At 37.9% G+C, this 21033-nt stretch overlaps 1 protein-coding gene across 9 annotated transcripts in view; it reads left to right on the plus strand.

Moving 5' to 3' along the window:
* The window catches only part of ASCC1 (activating signal cointegrator 1 complex subunit 1), a 105135-nt gene that overhangs the window by 63091 nt on the left and 21011 nt on the right, over positions 1–21033 (plus strand). For all 9 annotated transcript variants that reach the window (XM_045581745.1, XM_036437799.2, XM_045581746.1 and 6 more), the window contains exons 7-9: positions 180–299; positions 4977–5101; positions 8100–8185. In XM_045581745.1, the coding sequence (XP_045437701.1) occupies positions 180–299; positions 4977–5101; positions 8100–8185 (331 nt within the window). The remainder of the gene's footprint in view (positions 1–179; positions 300–4976; positions 5102–8099; positions 8186–21033) is intronic.

Consider the following 21033-nt stretch of genomic DNA (forward strand, 5'->3'; position numbering starts at 1 on the left):
ATCCATTGAGTCAAACCGGTCCCGGCCATATATTCATTTTTACATTAGAAGAATAGTTAAATAATGTTGTTAGTAAAAAAAATCCAGCAACTTAATTTTTATAGTTTGACTATGTACATTAACTATGTTTCAAAATATAAATAAATAATTATAAAAATCTAATGGTTTTTCCTTTGCAGCGACATTGCTGGGGGCAAACCCCTAGAAGTAGAGATGGAAGGGATAGAATACATGAATGATGATCCTGGCATGGTGGACGTTCTTTATGCCAAAGTTCATATGAAAGATGGCTCCAACAGGTATGTTTCTGGAACACTTTGTTTTAGTCAGGAGCTGCCTAAAAGCATCCCTGGAAGTTCGACTAGTTTTGATTCCTTTTCTTTAAGATCTTATTATTGCAAAGAGTGTGTCAATTTTTCTTCTTCTTCTTTTTTTAATAGTAAGCTGATACTTTGAAAGAGGAATTTGTTGTAGGAAAAAAGTCTTTAGTCTGATAATTATGAAGTTACTTGTATGGTAGATATTGACAATAGCAACTTAGTTTTTATGGAACTCAGTGCTTCCTTGGTATTCCAGGATAATAGGATGCAGGAAGGGTAGCATTTTAGGTTGTTAGTTACAAAAGTGAAATAATGCAGATGTTGTGAATACTCAGGCAAAATGGGAATGATAGCTATATACATTTCATAAGATTATTAGGATTGAATTAATCTATATAAAATGCTTTAGAATAATGCTTGGCATATATACTAACTCATCAGAACATACATCAACCAGTGTTTAGCCTTGGCCGGTGTGGCTCACTTGGTTGGAGTGAGGTCCGGTACACCAAAAGGTGGTGGGTTCAATCCCTAGTCAAGGCATGTTTGGGAAGACAACCGATAAATATTTCTCTCTCACATTGATGTTTCTCTCTCTCCTTTTTCCTCTCTCTAAAATAAATAAGCATGTCCTTGGGTGAGAATTAGAGAAAAGTTTATGTCCTAGTGGGTTTGGATCAGTTGATAGAGCATGGCTTGTGGACTGAAGGGTCCCAGGTTCAGTTCTGGTAAATGGCACATGCTCAGGTTACAGACTTGATCTCCAGTAGAAGATGTGCAGGAGGCAGCCAGTCGGTGATTCTCTCTCATCATTGATGTTTCTATCTCTCCCTGTGCCTCTCAGAAATCAATAAAAATATATATTTTAAAAGTACTATTTTTTATTTTTGTTTATTACCACAACCTGCAACCGAGGCTATTTCTGAGTCTATACTAGGCATCCAGAGCCATTGCAGGTTTTGGTGAGCAGAGGAACTGAACTTGGTGAGCAGAGGAACTGAACTTGGTAAGCAGAGGAACCCAACTTGAGTGAGTTTGTTTTGTGTGATCTTTTCATTAAGGTAACTTAGAGCAGAGCTCACACTGAACCAGAACCGTCTAGAGGCGTGGCTTCTTTCATTCTGCGTATTGTCTTCAAGATTAATTCTTGTTGTAGCATGTATCAATATTTCATTTATTTTTTTAATATGTAGTGTTTTTTAAAATTGATTTCAGAGAGGAAGGGAGAGGGAGAGAGAGATAGTAAACATCAATGATGAGAGAGAATCATTGATCTGTTGCCTCCTGCATGTCCCCAACCCGGGAATAAGCTTGCAACCCAGGCAGGTGCCCACACTGGGAATCTAACATTGACCTTCTGGTTCGTAGGTCGATGCTCAACCAATGAGCTAAGTTGGCCAGGTAATGCTTCATTTCTTTTTATGGCTGAGTAATATTTTATTGTGTGGAATTACTTTTGTTTATAAATCAGTTGATAGACATTTGGGTGGTTTGTACCTGTTGGCTATTGTGAATAGAACTATTTTCAATTATTTTGGGCTGACTCACTTTTTAAATGATTAAAGCCATGGTTTTAATTCCCTTGATTTACCTTGTAATTTTATAGGGTATCATAGTCACTCAGCTATTAATTTATTTCCTTATCCTCTGTTATGGAATTTACTTAATTTTTATCAGTATTAGTATAAACTTTATTGTTGTAAGACTAATATCTGTGATGGTCTTATGCAGTTAGCATGAAGTTATAAGAAAAATATACATGGAATTACAGTGTTTCATGAAATAAATTAGTGAATATTTCCTAATTTAGGCCTTCAAGTCTGTTTTTTATTTTTTTCCTCCCCCCCACCCTTTCCACTTTCCCGCCCTCTTCCCTCCCATCCCCGACTCTTCCTTGCCTCTTCCCCATCTCCTCTCCCTCTCCTCTGCTCAGCCACACTGCTTCACTCTTTATTCTGGCCCCCCAGTTTGCAGGTCACCCTCTTCTCCTGTACTAAACCCCGTTCTTGTCTCTGTCCCCTGGGCCAGTACAGAAACTAGAACAGAATGTTCCCATTTTTCTAGGCTTCCTCTCTGCCTAGCTTGGCTAAGGACCTAAGCCGAGACTCCCCCATCTGCAAGTGCAACTCTAGAAGCATTGTTACATGCCATGTAAATGACCATTTGATCATTTGTTTTTTTTAACAAAAAATATTGAATGCCCGCTTTGTGCCAGACACTGTGCTAGGCTTGGGATATAGAATGGAATAAAGCCTGACACGGCCGTGGTCCCCATGTAGTTGACAGGATAGTGGAGAAAGCAGGTGTTAACAAATAGCAAATATATAACTGCAAAGAGTGATAAAGACAAAGCAGGGAGAAATGGTGCTCTACTAAAGAGAGAAAATATTATGATGGGATGGACAGGGTCAAGAAAAGCCTCCCTAAGGAATTGATATTGAATTGGGATCTAAAGGAGTTTACAGGCAAGTGGGAAGGCTCTCCTCACCTTTTGTTTCAGACAAAAGAAAATGCAGAGCAAAAGCCCTGAGGTAAGAAAAAGCCTAGCAGGTTCCAGGTATGGATGAGGCATGGTGAGATGAGATAGCCATGTGAAGAGATTAAAGGGACTTGGATTGAGGCAGTAACAATAGATATGAAAAAAAGAAAAGAAAAGATTAAATACAAGTAGAATAAATAAGAAGAAATCCATATCAGGATAAATCATAATGGAATTGCAGAACACTAAAGGAAAAAATCCTAAATCACCTACAAAGGATTGACCTTATAAGAACAGTGGACTTCTCAGGATCAACAACAGAAGCCAAAACCACAGAATATTTTCTAGAGAAAATAATGGTCAACCTGGAATTGTGTATTCAGGAAAAAAGATTTTAACAGTTAAAAAATTTAATGTAATAGTCATCTCTGGAATTATATACTCAACATAAAAGAATTCATGTTCATGAACTCTATACATGTCTCAAGGCTACTTGAATCCAATAAAAGAGGTGATGTTTGGTACTAGTACATCCAAAAAGGTAAAATCTAAAAAATATGAAATCTGTTGTTCATTAGCACATTAGTGACTAATAAAATGTTTTTTTGATCCAGGAAAGTCAATGAGTATGCAGCACAAATCTCAAATAAGGCCAGGGAAAGGTTGAAAGGTGCAGGCTCCTCCCCTCACTCTATCCCCACGTGCACTGCTAAACCTTTTTTAAAAAATATATATTTTATTGATTTTTTTTTCAGAGAGGAAGGGAGAGAAATAGTTAGAAACATCGATGAGTCATTGATCAGCTGCCTCTTGCACGCCCCCTACTGGGGATGTGCCTGCAACCAAGGTACATGCCCTTGACCAGAATCAAACCTGAGACCCTTCTATCTACTGAGTCAAACTGGTTTTGGCTCAATTTTTTTTTTTTTTAATATATATATATATATATATATTTTTTTTTTTATTGATTTCAGAGAGGAAGGGAGAGGGAGAGACAGAAACATCAATGATTAGAGAGAACAACTGACTGGCTACCTCCTGCTTGCCCCCAACTGGGGATCTAGCCTGCAACCTGGGCATGTGCCCTTGACCAGAATTGAACCTGGGACTCTTCAGTCTGTAGGCCAATGCTCTATCCACTGAGCCAAACCGGCTAGGGTATGTTCTGTCTTTTGATGTGACCTCCCAGTCAGGGCCAGTGTTCAATGAGAGCTTGTTTGAGCTCAGGGTGGATGTTTTGGCATGACGTGTAAAAGCCACAGGCTAACTTTATCATCAGGTGTGAGGGTGGTCACAGACAATGGCTGACTCTAAGGCCTAGGACCAAGATCCTCTCCACCACATACTTGCTGGGATAATGACCCCTCTTGTTGGAACTACTGGCAAAGTTGTTCTTCAGAGTTGAAGGAGAGATAAAGAATTTTCCAGACAAAAAAGCTGAAGAAATTCATCATCACTGGACTGACCTTGCAGGAAGTGTTAAAGGGCATTCTCCACGCTGTTGAGCAAAATGCCTGGACAGAATGGAGACTTCCAATGCAGAAATTGCTTCTGGTGGAGGTACTAGAATGAGTGGCCATCATTAAGGTAGAGCCCATCCACTGTAGACCCTGTAGTCCTTAGAGCCACCTGACATGAGTCTACAAAGGGAATCAGTCATGCAATTGCAGCTGTAGATATTCTTTTATGTAGTTCCTAGAAGCTCAGTAGAGGAATTTGTGCATTGGTGGGGTCCCTCGGAGTGGCCTGTGGAGATCAGGCCCCAACTTATGTCCCCAGGCTCACAGCCCTGCCTGGCACCCTGCCTTGTCCTGGCACCGCCCCCTCACCTGCTCCACCATCCTGCCTGAGGGGCAATTGGTTGGGGCTGGGCGCTCCACCACCACCACTGGTCATTGTCTGTGGGGCGATTGGTGGGGCGATTGGGCTCCACTGGCACCCACCTTGACCTGGTGCCACTCACTCACCTGCTCCACTGTCCTGGCGTGGTCCCGCTCTTGTTGGGTCCATCAATGCCTCCACTGCCACCTGCTGCCAGCGCTGTGTCGCCAACACCCACCATGTTCTGCGTCACCCCCTGGCATTGACCAGAGCAGGTGTTTCATAGACGTTGAATTAGTAATCAGGGGCTCATGGTTTTGCTAAGATTTTTGTACTTTTCTCTTCCATTTCACCAGGCTGCAGGAATTAGTTGATCGAGTCCTAGAACGTTTTCAAGCATCTGGACTAATAATGAAAGAGTGGACTAGTGTGAAACTCCATGCTACCGTCATGAATACCCTATTAAGGAAAGACCCCAATGGTAAGTCCACAGAACTGTAGCACAGTTTGTCATTGGTAAGGCTGAGTGATATAATCTCTGGAGTTTAAATAGATTTGGCCTATCAAATAATTTCTGATATATCTTCTTGTTTTGATCTGTTAGCTTGTTTAAATGAGTGCAGTGGAAGTGTGCAGGGACATGTCTAGCATGAGATTGTGGCATCCCTAATCTTTTGTTTCTGTCATACACAGGGTTGTTAGATTTAGCATATAGAAATACAGGATGCCCAGATAAATTTTAGGTAAACAATGAATAATTACTTTAGTATAAGTATGTCCCATGCAATACTTTAAAAAAAAATATATATATATTTTATTGATTTTTTACAGAGAGGAAGGGGAAGGGATAGAGAGCTAGAAACATCAGTGAGAGAGAAACATTGATCAGCTGCCTCCTGCACACCCCCTCCTAGAGATGTGCCCACAACCAAGGTACATGCCCTTGACCGGAATCGAACCTGGGACCCTTGAGTCTGCAGGCTGATGCTCTATCCACTGAACCAAACTGGTTAGGACTGTCCCATGCAATACTTGCTGGCTTATTTGAAAGAAGAAAGAAGAAAGGAAGATTAGCTGGTAAAAGTAAATATTAGACCAGTGGTTCTCAACTAGGGGCAGTTTTGTCCCCAGAGCAGTGGTCGCCAACCGGTGGTCCACGAGGTCCGGAGGGTTGGCGACTGTTGGTTTAAGGAAACGTTTGGAGCAGTGGTCGCCAACTGGTGGTCTGTGAGGTCCGAAAGTTTGGCAGCCGCTGCCCTAGAGGATATATGGGATTGTCTGGAGACATTTTTGGTTGTTACAGTTAGGAGGATAGGGGTGGGTTTCTGCTGACATCTAGTGGGTAGAGGCCAGGGATCCTGTGTAACCCTCTGCAACACACAGTATAGACCCCACAACAAAGAATTATTCAGTCCAAAATGTCAACAGCACCAAGGTTGAAGAACCTTTTGTTAGAGTAATAACTTTTCCCCCTCATGGAATCTGAGGCTTCTTATAAAAATGCCTTGTTTTAACCCTATATTTCAAGCAGGATCTTCTCTTCTTTCCACTTCCCCTCCCCGAGTGAAAGCGTCTTTAACACATTCAGCATCTGTCTGATCAGCCACAAATTCAAGTTCTATGCAGCTTCTTTTTCAAAGACCTATTGTGTAAAAGATACCAGCACAAAATCCCATGCTTAGTGTTATTTTTTAACTCAGTAATTCTTTTATTTTGACTTTAATTTAATCACTTGTGGACTACTTCAGAAGTGTTAAGAAATGACTTGCAGATATACTTAAAAATACTGGATTGACAGCTAATTTGGATGATATGTTTCTAGGCAGTTCTCATTTTGCCACTTACTCCATTTAAACTCAAGGTCCTTATTTATACCTCATCTCTTTCCTGAGCTGTAGAAATTCCACCTGGGAATCGAGAGGGGAATACCAGGTAGTCTCCATTTCCACTTCTCTGCAAGCTTGGGTTTGGAGAAATGAACCTCAGAAAGTATTATAGAAAGTAAGATACTAAACAGGATTGAATCAACATAAAGGGACTCCAAAGTAGAGGGATGGAACCAACTTTTTAGTTTATAAAATGTTCCCAAGAACCTATTTCTAATCAGAATTGGCATCTGAATTATCTACATCTTTATTATGTCTTTTTTATTATTGCCATTCTGTGGGTGTGAAGTGGTATCTCATTGTGGTTTTTATTATCATTTCCCTAAAGGCTAATGCTACTTACAGATTTTGAAACTGTCATTAAACATTTCAATCTTAAGATTTGATTACTGTTTTTTATAGATAATTATTTAATATGATTTACTTTAAAATTCCACATCTTCTCTTAACAGGGGATTTATTTTTAAGTTGTAAAATATCAATGGAATTGGGAGTTTTGATTAAGAGAATACTTTTAATTAGAGAAATGGTTTCATAGTTACCCATTTATAATTCCAGTGGGCTAGCTAAAATATATTATGTTCATGGAGTTAGCACTTAAATTTTAGGCCTTAAATCTGGTTTTTACTTTATTTTATTAAGGACTAAGATTTAAGGACTTATATATATTATATCAAAATATAAAATATATATATTTTATCAATTCTGAGTTGGTAATCCCCATACCTATATACAGTAAAAAACCATATTCAAAGTGGAAATGCAAATAGTTTTTAGGACAGAAAAGGGTTGCTATTTTTGGAAAGTATCCTCAGAGTTAAATAATTCTTGAGGACACTTTGATTTTTCTATACCCTGTATTCTTCTTCGTGTTGAATTTTTACTTGAAAGGGACATAGAATAAGGTTTTATGTTTTTCTTTCCTGTGATCCCTTTCTTTTGATATTCCTTTTCTTGCTATCCTTTAAGGACATCTTTTGGGATAAGCAAGCTAAATTAAATCAAGGAGTTAGAGCGTAGCTTTGATGAGGCTAAGGTCATAGATTTGCTACATTTCTGTGTAGAATGTCTATTAGGATACCTTTGATTGCAACGAAAGGGGTCTTCCTCATTTAGGAGGTGTTTCCCAAATCAACCCAAAGCATGGTTGTCAGCATTTTTGACTAGCTAATGTGTGAACTTTTGTGTATTTTTATATATATTTAAAAAACATGCAGCTTTTATAGAATCTTGGGTTTTTAGACTATGAGGAGCCTTTGAAGATCACCCAGTCTTAACCAGTGACTTTGTAAATGAGGAACGAGTGCCCAGAGAGGAGACATACTTGACTAAGACTATAGCTAGTTACATAGTTGATGTACAATGACTGCTTGAACAATGTTGAATGAGTAAATATATACTGAATGTGATGATGACAGAGCTAAGACTAGAGACTGGGTCTCTTGATTAATACCATGATGTTTTCCCTCCATATTATGCCACTTTCCAGTTAGTACATGGAGATTTTGCTAGTTGTACTTACAGAAACCCAAGAGAAAACAAACATAAATTGTCCAAGCTTCTCTTCTGACATTTTCTTTGTAATATTTACAGCTGAAGGCAGGTACAATAGCCACACAGCAGATGGCAAATATATCTTCAAGGAAAGAGAATCATTTGATGGCAGAAACATCTTAAAGGTCAGTATGAAAGAGAGTGAATTAGAAATCCATTGACATGTGTCCGAAATAAACAAGGAAAACAAGTCATTCTCTTTTTAACAGTAAAGTATATTTTTCTTATGCTTCCCATGAGGCTCATTGACTGAAAGGACTATTTAAAAAAATTTTTTTAATGTCCTAAAAGAAAAACCTTTTTGACTCTGTTAAGGCTGTAGTATCTCTGGAGTATTTGAAACTGATGATTTAAGCAACAAGAATCCAACTACTTAGATCCATAGGAATAAGTTGGTTTTTAACCCGGTGAGTTTTACTCCTGTTATTTTTATTTTTGGAGGTCTGAGTTTGCATTTTTTAAGTGAAAATACAATAGAATTGTTTGTCTTGTTCTAGTAAGTTTTCTTTTCTCCCACAAAGTGACTCTTCAAAGTTGTTTCATAATCTATTTTTACTCAGGAACAGCTCATGTCCTAAAAAGTAGGTAGTTTAGTTCTGACTGTTGAGGCTTTGCTTTCTCCGTGTTAAATTAATCCATAAAATTTAAATAAAAGGGGCTCTTCAGGATTGCATTTATCTTTCTTCCACAGACCACATTCTTTAATGGTCACAATTTATGTCTTCTCTATCAGGTTAAAATGCATTGCATTTCTGGGCAAAGAGAAACATAGGTTGATACCAGTGGAGAGGTTTTTGATTCTGCATTTCACTTGTTCTGTAATGGTTTAGGTCATACATTTGCAAGGCCATGGATGTTTTCTTTGGAGCTGGGAGAGAGAAGATGCTTATAATCAGCTTTAGCTTTGGAAATACTTTTCTTTTTTCTTCCCTACCCAGTCCTTCATTCCCTTATCTCGTTTTGTCCCTTGACAGTTTTCTTGTCAGTTGCTTCTACTTAATGACATCACTCTTCAGCAGCCGCAGAGCCCAACAGAGCAATGACAGAATTCACTTAAGCAGGCATTCCAGCTCCCACATTGCAGAGCTACGCTGATTCCTTCTTTTCCTTATACTGTATCTTTCCCCTTTTTGAATATTTTTCTTGTTTTCAAAGTATCTATGGTACCTTTGGGTTTGAGTGACAGGCTGCTAATGAATTTAGTTGCAATTAACTACTGATTTTCCCAGGCCACAGCTTCAGTGTGATATGAATCTATCTCATTTCCTTGGAGACTTTCCAGTACCATAGTTAATTACTTTGCTTTTCTGTTGTTAATTTGATTAAGAAGGAAAATAGACTGAGTGGGAAAAGAAATCTGTAGGAATGATTCAAATCAAATTGGTTCTTTTGGAATTAGAATAAAAACACAGACGAGCCGAAACCGATTTGGCTCAGTGGATAGAGTGTTGGTCTGCAGACTGAAGGGTTCCAGGTTCGATTCCGGTCAGGGGCATGTACATTGGCTGTGGGCACATCCCTGGTAGGGGGTGTGCAGGAGGCAGCTGGTTGATGTTTCTCTCTCGTTGATGTTTCTGGCTCTCTGTCCCTCTCCCTTCCTCTCTGTAAAAAAAAAAAAAAATCAATAAAATATATTATAAACAACAATAACAACAAACAAACAAACAAAAAAACACCTCAGACAATATGTTGATATGAAGTGCTTTGACGTCTGTAAGAGCGAGGTGCCAGCAGAGAGCCAGCAGAGAGAGAGAGAGAGAGAAAGAGAGAGAGAGAGAGAGAGAGAGAGAGAGAGAGAGAGAGTGTGTGTGTGTGTGTGTGTGTGTGTGTGTGTGTGTGTGTGTGTAGGGGGGAATGGCTGTACGAACATTATGGATTTCTCACTTGATATTTAACTTCTTTCACTTTGTTAAGTCAGTTTTCCAATTAAAGATGCTTTGTCTTAAAATCTCCCTAACCAGCTCAGGGATGACATGAGTGTAGCTCCCTCTAGTGTTGGCAAGGCCTTGCTATATCTAGTATCTGTAGCAGCAGTCCCCGTATTGGTTCATGCCCAATCAGAATTTTAGAACTGGGCCCACTCGGGTAACTGGAGATTATTTCTTTAATCCCGATCCACACTAATGACACAAGATCCAGCCAGGTTAAAGTGATTTGCAAAAGGTTATTGCTAGTTAGTAATGGAGTTTGAATCAGAACAAAAATTCAAAACTCACAAATTAAAATTGTTCCTGCTGCCTCCCATAAAGATACTTAGTGTCTATTTTTTATTTAATATATTTTATTGATTTCAGAGAGGAAGGAAGAGGGAGAGAGAGATAGAAACATTAATGATGAGAGAGGATCAGTGATCGGTTGCTTCCTGCTCGCCTCCCACTCAGGATCGAGCACACAACCCAGGTTTGCTTCTCATCAGAAATGAACCTGGGACCCTTCAGCCCACAGGCTAATGCTCTGTTCACTGAGCCAAACCAGCTATGGCGATACTCAGTGATTAGATAGAGATCATTAGATATTTGAAAGTAGGCATATCTATTTAAACTGTGATAATGTCTGATTAAAACTTGTGCCATAGCTCTGGCTGGTTTGCTCAGTAGTAGGGGTGTCGAACTCAATCAGAGAAGGGGCCAAAATCTAAAATCCAGCCTAAATCGCGGGCCGAATGGTTTACTGAACAGTCATAAACTGTCATTGTGATGGAAACACAGCGGAGTGCAGTGATGACAGCGCGGTGCAGGCCACATTGCAAGGCCTGGTGGGACGGATTTGGCCCGCGGGCCTTGTGTTTGACACATGTGAGTTAGAGTGTCGACCTGGGGACTGAAGAGTCCTGGGTTCAGGTGAGTCAAGGGCACATACCTTGGTCACAGGCTTGATCCCTGGCCTGGGCTGGGTGCATGTGGAAGGCAACCAAGGCATAAGTCTCTCTCACATTGATGTCTTTTCCCTGTCTCTTTCCTCCCGTCCACTCTCTCTAAAAGTCAGTGGGAAAAAATACCTTCAAGTGAGGATTAACCAAATAAATAAATAAAAAATAAAACACAAGCCCTTAGGCATTTGGGGCTAATAACACACACACACACACACACACACACACACACACCAAAAAACGAAACAAACAAACAAACAAACAAACAAACTTATTCCATAATTGTTGGGGCCAGTTAGTCTAAACCTATGGCTAATTAAGAATTGGACTTTTGAGCTGATTTTAATACTGTCACATACTAATTGTGTACCATCTGCCAGACTAAGTGCTCTGCAGATTAAAACAGCCAGTATGATACAATCCCTGCCCTCTAGGAGTTTCCTGTCTTTGAAAGGGTACAGATAATTAACCAGCAGTTTACAACACAAAAGGATGGGGGCGAGTTATGAGAATGGAGGAGAACCTTTCAGAACAGATAGTTATAACAAAACATCCTTTGGTATAGTTTCCAATATTTTACTCCAGAAAATACCATCTTTCACCTGAGTTTAATCAAAGGGACTAACTTTTCTTTGAGAATAAAGGTGACATATGGCCTCCCCAAATACATAAGAGGTAATAACTGCATTTGTAAAGTAGTTATAGCAGCCCACCTTTTAGAATTACCACAAATGGACTCGTCTTTCTCCAATAGAACATGAGAACCCAGGGCTCCGGAATCTCTTGTGGGGGAAAGTAGAAAACCAGTGGATTATATATTTATAGGTTTTATACCAGATTAAATTATTATGTTTAGAAAGGAGGGATAATTGATTTCACTAGCAAGATAGGAACTGACGTGGAGTAAACAGAAAGGTTAACTGCATAGGTTGTTAGGTTGAATTCAGTTGCAATTAACTACCGCAGTTAATATGTGTGCAGCATATCAGCAGCTACGTAGATCAAGTGTCAGCAATGTGGTGATGGGAAGCAGCCTTGGAAAAGAATCAACTTACCCTACTATCCAAAGAGAAACAAAACAAGAAGGAAGTCATTGCTCATGGCTGTAAGAATGTAATGAGTAACAGCCAATGGCCATTCTCTTCCGTGAAGAGAATTGGTCCTTTTGGCTTGATGCAAAATTATGTGTTCTGGGCACCTTAAAAAGAAAAAGGGGAAAGAACTCTAATGATTTTTCTTCTGTACAGCTCTTTTGAGAGTTGCTGCAGGTATTTGGTTATTTCAGGTTAAAATAAGACTTTTCTTACCCCAAGAAGGACTTTGAAAGAACTGAAAATGAAATAATAATTCTCCCGTGTGTTTCAAACCAGAAGAGGAACAAACATATTTAGTTATGGTGGGCTTTTTAATAGAACACTGACAGAGAACTTTGAAAGGAGGATGTTTGAGTGAAAAAGACCTAAGCCAAATTAATAGGATAGTATCCCTTCAGCATTCCATTTCTAAGAGATACAAACTAAAATACTGCTTGTTTATCCATAGGCAATGCTAAAGAGACACTGCCAGGAAGTAACTGCCCCCTTGCTAGCTGGAAGTAGAATGGTCATTTACTGCCAGCTCTAGAGAGAGAAATGATCCTAATGGCAGTCTGTTTGGGGGACTTATGAAATGGCCTTAAGCAATAGAATCAGTATTCCAGGAGTGTGCTCTCAGCAGATCGAGCAGGGGTACAATATTAACTGTTCAGAAGCTTAGCTGTAACTGCAGAATGAAGAGCAGACATCAAAGCTTTCGTTGTATTCACCAGAGGAGGTGGTTTGGTACAAATAAAGGCATAGTAATGTATTTGGGAAGGAATAGAAAGAAAGTACTGTAGGTCCAAAATAAAGGACACCATGGAAGAGCATTTCTTTAGACACTTTAAAGTCCTGGGAAATTCAAGCCAAATAGAAAAGAAAATGAATTTGTGCCTTTTTCACTTTATATATAATAATCTTTAAATTTAGAAAAAGAGGGAATTTGCAGTATTAAACTATGTTGATTTTAATGCTTTTCTTGAAAGCATGTTTTTTTAAGTCTGTCTGTCCACACTGAGACTTTTCTTGAAAGATGTAAATAAGAGTAAAGCAAGTACTGATTTATTTTTGCTTTTGTTCCATCGCTGCTTCTTAAACTCTTTAAAAAGGACAGTTAGAATGAATACATTGAAATTTAGATCTTTATTTAGTTTACTTTACTTAGAGAAGTTTCTGTAAAGGAAGCTGTTTAAAAGTACATATTATTTATTAATTTTTGGTGAAATATATATTACTTTTAAACAGATAATCACACAGTGAACAGTGTACTATCAAGGTCAAAAAGTAGGGCATGCCTCCCATGTCCTTCCCTGACCAACTCTTTAGTCTGTTTGTCCTGAGATAACAAAGGCACAATTAAGTTCTCAAACAATTTCAGTGAAGAGGCTTAATTTGAATGATTCCTTTGTTTTGAAGTATTAGAAGAGTATTGAAAAGAATATTTTTATTTTTTCTAGGGAAGAGAGGTGAGATTGAGAACTATGTAGTAATTTTTAAAGAAAATATATTAATGTCTACAAAGGGAGACCAGAAAGTATATTATTTCTAAGGAAGAAAACATTGTGTTTTTTTATTATTCAGTTCAATAGTCAGTCAAATTATACACTGTTTCTGAAAATTACTTCTTAGTCACATGGTTCTTCTTCAGAATTTTTTTTTCAAAACTCAACTTTTTCAGAAAGCCTTTCCTTGAGAGTCTATCATCAAATGCTCTATTGCTCTATTATATTTGCAGCAAATTGAATGTAGAATAAAGCCTCTCATTACGTCTCATTACCACCATAGCTATGGTGTCATATTTACTGCCTGATATTTCTGTAACTTGAAACTTAATCTTATTTAAGTAAAATCACTATGCAGGTTGACACTAATTAAATTCAGTTCACTTGGACAAGTTCAGTTCACTAATATTTTGTAATAGCATTTATCTAGCATTGAAAATAGTCATATTATTCTTGACAACCACGTGAAATATGCAACTTGTTAGAGGAGCAGACGTACAATTTTCTGAAGAATTTCACTTGGAAAATAAAATTAAATATGTCATGAAAAAGATAAGTTAGAGAATAAGAGAGCCCATAGAAATTACATATATGTACTAACAAATACATATATTCAATTAAGGAAGATAAAGTTAAGGAAATCTCTGCAAAAGGTGAAGAGATAGAAAATATGAGGGGAAAATATGACAAAGATGATCCTCAGGCATTGCAAAAGTTAACTATTAGGCCGAGACTGGTTTGGCTCAATGGATAGAGCGTCGGCTTGGGGACTGAAGGGTCCCAGGTTCGATTCCGGTCAAGGGCATGTACCTTGGTTGCGGGCATATCCCCAGTAGGGAGTGTGCAAGAGGCAGCTGATCGATGACTCTCTCTCATCGATGTTTCTAACTCTCTATCTCTCTCCCTTCCTCTCTGTACAAAATCAATAAAATATATATATTTTTTAAAAAAGTTAACTATTAGGATTTTAAAAGTAGAAAATAGACCTGGAATGAAGCAATCTCTGGACTGGTAGTAGCAGGTATTGGGCAGTAGCAAAGAAAAATCCTCTTTGGATTATTGCCTAGAAATATTCTTTTACCTAGAATTTTCCTCCAAGGAACTCCTCCTCTCTAAAAGGCCAGTACACAGCCAACGATATTTAGGCTTATGTGGAAACCGCTCCACATAAGCAGAGACACATTCAAAACTCATAAAGACTCGAGAGTTATCAGGCTTAGGCTAACAACACCTATAGTGGGTCCTCATTTCTCGAACTTAGTTTATTCCAGAAGGCTGTTTGAAGACCGAATCATTTCCCCCCACATTAGAAATAATATAATTGAATTAATCCATTTCAGACCCCCAAATGATTCCCTGTTTAACTTTTTCTTATATACAGTGCATATCTGTTGTACTGTTTGATCTATTAATAAACACTTTAAAAACAAAATACATGGGATATAAATGAAAATTTAACAAAAGAAAGGAAATGTACAGTAAATAAAAAATTTTGCAATAATTATAAGCAGTAACAAAAGCAAAAACACACACAAAAATATACACAGTATAATATCCTGAGATTTTAACAGTGGTAAACTGACTCATATTAGCACATTCTCTCCTTTGATTGTTACCTGAGAGATATATTACTCATCATACAGATATCCACATGAAAGGGTTGTCAGGTTGAGAAATGAATTGTTCAAGATGGGATATGTTTGAGAGGTTCCACTGTATGCTTATTATATTCAAAGAAATAAATCCAACCTTGAAATTTTTATCAGGTAAGTGGGAACTCTTGCAAAAGAAAAGTGATATAGTAGTTTTGAGGAAAAAACTAAATAGAAATGCTAGAACTATAAAATGCAGTAACTAAAATTAAGTTCAATGGATGAGTTTAGCAGCAAATTTGACATAGAAGAGGGAAATAGTGAATTGGAAGTTGGCTCAGAAGAAATTACTCAGAATGTGGCATGTACAGAGGGAATAAAAATTACAGATGAGAGAATAAGTGACATATAGGATACAGTGAGAAAAACTAAAATATATTCAACTGGAGTCTCAGAAGGAGAGAAGAAAGAGAATGGAGCAGAGTTGATGAAAGACATCAATCTGCAGATGGAAGAAGCCAAATGAATTACAAACAGGAGTTCCGTTAAGTGATACTACATTATACTTTTTTTCAAATTTTTATTCTTATTGATTTCAGAGAGGAAGGGAGAGGGAGAGAGAGATAGAAACATCAGTGATGACAGGGAATCATTGATCAGCTGCCTCCTGCATGTTCCCCACTGGGGATCCAGTCCGAAACCTAGGCATGTGCCCTTGACCTGAATTGAACCCAAGACTCTTCAGTCCTCCAGCCGACACTCTTATCCACTGAGCCAAACCAGTTAGGGCTACTTTTTTTCTTTAAAAAAAATAAATTTTATTGATTTTTTTACAGAGAGGAAAGGAGAGGGATAGAGAGTTAGAAACATCGATTGGAGAGAAACATTGATCAGCTGCCTCCTGCACACCTCCCACTGGGGATGTGCCCGCAACCAAGGTACATGCCCTTGACCAGAATCGAACCTGTGACCTTTCAGTCTGTAGGCTGATGCTCTATTCACTGAGCCATTAGGACTACTTTTTAAAATATTTTTTAAAATTTGATTTTTAGAGAGAAGGAGAGGGAGAGAGAAAATAAATATCATTGTGATAGCAAAACATTGATTGGCTGCCTCCTGCACACACCTTACCTGAGATTGAGCCCACAACCCAGACATGTGCCTTGACCTGGAATCAAACTGGCAACTTTCAGTGCACAGGACACCCAAACAACTGAGCCATACCAGCCAGGAATATACTTTTCTTTCCTACAACTTGTGATGAATTATGGACAACATTAACTAAATTGCTTGTTGGCAGTATACAAGTTATAAAGAATAAAACCAAGGAAATTAAGCTAAAGAATGCTTTCCTTAAAGTAGTTTATTTATTTATTTATTTTTTTAAAAAAAGGATACAGCCAATACCGGTTTGGCTCAGTAGATAGAGCATTGGTCTGCGGACTGAAAGGTCCTAGGTTCGATTCCAGTCAAGGGCATGTACCTTGGTTGCGGGCGCATCCCCATTAGGGGGTGTGCAAAAGGCAGCTGGTCGATGCTTCTCTTCATCGATGTTTCTAGCTCCTTTCCCTCTTCCTTCCTCTCTGTAAAAAAATCAATAAAATATATTTTTTAAAAAAGATACAAGGTATCCAGTAATTCTTTTTACTATTCCTGTCACTTTTCTGTAAGTTTGAAACTATGTCAAAATAAAAAAATTCAAAAAGAAAGAAGACAGACAGACATGTACTTAAAAGGGGAATAGGACACCAACCATTTGTTGATTGTGTGTATTTTTGAAACAATCACTTTCCAGAGAAGTTTGTTGAAGTCTTAGCTGTGTTTTATTCCATTGTTTAGGATAGATACAAGTTTTATTAGCTACTGATCTTTCCACAAAAATTGGGTCATTTGATTTCAAAGGGTAAAAATATATTAACTGCTTCCTATTAATAATGTCTCATAATAGAGCAAGCTACTAAGAAGATAGATGCATCTTTCATTAGAGTGTTTTTGTTTTGTTTAAAGAAATGAGTCCATTTCTCTGTAAAGCCATTCTTCCTACCATCACTCCTTTCAAACGATTCCCTATTAAATTCCCTGAAACCTGTCTCTTACCACTCTCATTGCACTGGCACAGTGCTGCAAAAAGTCACTGGTAGTCCCTATTTGTTCAGTACTTTGACCTACTTTTACCTTTTCCTAGTAACCACATTGAGAGTTAATATTAAGCCCTTTTCTCCTTCAAATGCTTTCTTCTCTTGGCTTCAGAGGCAGACTTGCCTCTGGATTTACTTTGAAAAAATTCACTGTCTTTTGTGGCCACTCCCTAAGGTTTTGTTTTTATCTCTGTGTTTTTCTTTTATTCTGATCTCGTTCTTTCCAAATGTTACTCATTCTTTAAAGTCCAATACAGATATCACCACTCCATAATGGTAAGGACCACCCCCGTCAGTGGTGCCCCTCTACCTCTCAGCTCCTTCCCTCTTCTCTTTACTTTGATTTTGCAGAGACCTGTAATATGCTCTTAGTGCTTAGCAATGTGTCTTGCATGGACAAGCACTGAGGAAGATTTTTTGACGACTAACTAAAACTGTTTTCTGTAGAAATCAGATTTTGGGAGAAGAGAAGAGAAGAAAAATATTTTTTTGCCCTGTACTTGAAATTATAAACATGAGCCAGCAAACTACAGTTTGAGGGCAAAATATGGCCTGCCTATGGCCTGTGTATGATCCTCAAACTATGAATGGGAGATAATCCGAGTGGCCAGATTATTATGATCTCTGAACGCATATAATAAAAGGTTAAATGCAAATTGTCCCCTCTACCAGGAGTATGACCAGCAGGCAGGCTGACCAACCACCCATGTCCCCTCCCCCTGGCCAGGCTGACCTGACCTTACCCATGCACAAATTCATGCACTGGGCCTCTAATACACACACACACACCACACACACACACACACACACACACACACACACAAACATACACACACACACTCACTGAGTGGCCAGATTATTATGCGTTTAGAGATCATAATAATCTGACCACTCGGGGTGTGTGTGTGTGTGTGTGTGTGTGTGTGTGTGTTTATTTAATATCTTTATTGACGTTTAGAGAGAGAGGGAGAGAGAGAAACCTTAATGAAAGGATGGAATATCGATCAGCTGCTTCCCGTACACCTACCACCGTGGGATTGAGCCCGCAGCACCAGCATGTACCCTGACTGGGAATCGAACCAGTAACACTTTGGTGCTTGGGATGATGCTCAACCAACTGAACCACACTGCCAGGGCAGTTTTTATATTTTTTAAAGTTTGAAAAAATTTTAAAGGTAATATTTTATGACATGTAAAAATTATATGAAATTTAAATTCAGGGTCCATAAATACAGTTTTATTGGAACACAGCTATCATTTATTTGCACACTGTCTGCTTTTGCACTACAGTGCCGGAGTTGAGTAGTTGTCATATGGCTACCTCGCCCTTTATGGAAAAAATTTCCTGACCCTTGCTGTAAAGGTTAGAGTTTAGTTTAATTTTATTTTGGTGCACACAACACAACTCCCTGCTTTATGATTAAATATGATGTTCATATTTAATAGGTCCTCAAGATATACTAATTAAGTCATAAATATTTAGTTAGCAGTAGGTCCTACTGAATTTCTGTTTACTTGAATCTTTTCTAGCAAATGTTTGTCTTTTTATATATATATATATATATATTTTTTTTTTATTGATTTTGTACAGAGAGGAAGGGAGAGAGATAGAGAGTTAGAAACATCGATGAGAGAGAGTCATCGATCAGCTGCCTCTTGCACACCCCCTACTGGGGATATGCCTGCAACCAAGGTACATGCCCTTGACTGGAATTGAACCCGGGACCCTTCAGTCTCCAAGCCGACGGTCTATCCATTGAGCCAAACCGGTCCCGGCAAATGTTTGTCTTTTTAAAATGAATTTATTAAATCCAAGTAATCTCTAAATTAAATATATGTATAGTTATATTCACAATTCTCTACTAATAGGTTGATTTTTCAGTTAAATTTGATTTCAACTTTATTACTCTAGATAGCAAATTCAGCTGATATGGGTAATAATGAACTTTTAAAAAATATTTTTTATTTATTTCAGAGAGAGGAAGGGAGAGGGAGAGAGAGATTGAAACATCAATGATAAGAAAAAAATCATTGATTGGCTGCCTCCTGCATGCCCCCTAATGGGGATCGAGCCTGCAATCCAGGCATGTGCCCTTGACTGGAATTGAACCTGGTTCCTTTCAGTCTGCAGGCTGACACTCTATCCACTGAGCCAAATGGGCTAGGGCTGAACTTGAATTTAAGTTTAACTTCCTTTATTTTAAAATGCATCCCAAACTAATTTGTGCTTCTCTGTGGTATGCACTAATTAACTTGAAATATAAAAAATGATTTCTTTTGCAGTTTTATTTATGCCTTATTATAGAATATATTAATAAAAATTATTGAATGAGAAATAAAGAATACTGAACTTGTAAGTAAATTGTGCTAATTTCATAATTAGCATGGATACAGGAAAAAGTGGAGTTTAGGAAGGAGCCTGTGACAAGACATCTTTCCAAAATATGGCTGGTGTAACTTTGCAGCATTATTGATAAAATATGGCTCTACCTCTATTCTTTATAATTAAAAAACAAAACTAATAAAAACTTATTAGGAAATTATTAAGGGATTTCATATTTTAATAATAGAAGCAACGTATATATGTTAAAAGATCTGAAAGATTTCTGACAGATTTCTTAGTATATCAGATACATATTTTAAAAAAATACAGTTTGAAATGCTTCAGTTGGTTTTGTACAATCTTATTTTAGGCTATTATGTTAGGGTCAGGGTGGGAGGGAGGAAGATTTAAAACCAAGAAGTATTTCACCAAAACTTTTCCTCAGAATTTGCTTTATGAGTTGCTTTGCCTAGAAAGTGAAGTCTTACAACACTAATGAAGGCCACCAGAGACATCACTGTCAGTGAGGTGAAACCATCGTTAAAATGAAACTGGAAAGATCAATTTGTTGATTTTTGACAAAGTCAACATCCTTTCTAAAAGATACACTTTTCCTGGTCTGTTGCTGTCAGTTCGTACACTATGTTTTTTTCCCTCCCCTCGCTCTCTCTTGAATTTATGTTTGTTGGTTGCTCATCTTTGCAGTGGTCCTGGAATACTTCCAAGCAACTGTTGTGTCGGCTCAGGCAGGGAAGGATGGATTTGAAGGTTCCAGCCTATACAGTGACAAGAAATAGGTCATGGTTTGACAAAAACAATGGGAGCAGAAAAAAAAAAAAAGAGAGAGAGAGATTAAAATTACTTTTCTTAAAGTTATTTCTGGTTCTTATCAGAATGAAAAATAAACATGTTATTGAATAGCTACTAAATATAAAACACCAAGCTAGAGTCTTGTGTTTGGGAGAGGGAGAATAAATATTTAGTTGTCCTTGGTCCCTTTTATACCATTCCTATCAACTCTTTGAACAAAGTGTCTGTTCTTATTGTGGGAAATATTAATCTCTTTTAGGTATTTATTTCTTGGGGGTCCAATCATATCTTTTTTCCCCAACAATTTTATTTATTGATTAGAAAGAGAGGGGAGAGAGAGAGGGAGAAAGAGAGAGAAATATCGATTTGTTGTTCACTTATTTATACATTCATTGGTTGTGTCTTGTATGTGTGCCCTAACTGGGGATCGAACCTGCAACCTCGACATACGGGATGATGCTCTAACTAACTAGGGCCAGTCATATCATTTTGAGTGTATTTCACAAATGAAGTGAGTTGGGTTATGGTTTACATTGGGTTCATTGTGGGTTTTTTAGTTGTAAAATATACCTAAGATTTATCATTATAACTGTTTTTAACTACAATTCAGTGGCATTAAGTACATTCACATTGTTGTGCAACCGTTACCACTAGCCATCTCCA

This window comes from Pipistrellus kuhlii, unplaced genomic scaffold (assembly GCF_014108245.1).
Source record: "Pipistrellus kuhlii isolate mPipKuh1 unplaced genomic scaffold, mPipKuh1.p scaffold_m20_p_15, whole genome shotgun sequence".
Lineage (NCBI taxonomy): Eukaryota > Metazoa > Chordata > Mammalia > Chiroptera > Vespertilionidae > Pipistrellus > Pipistrellus kuhlii.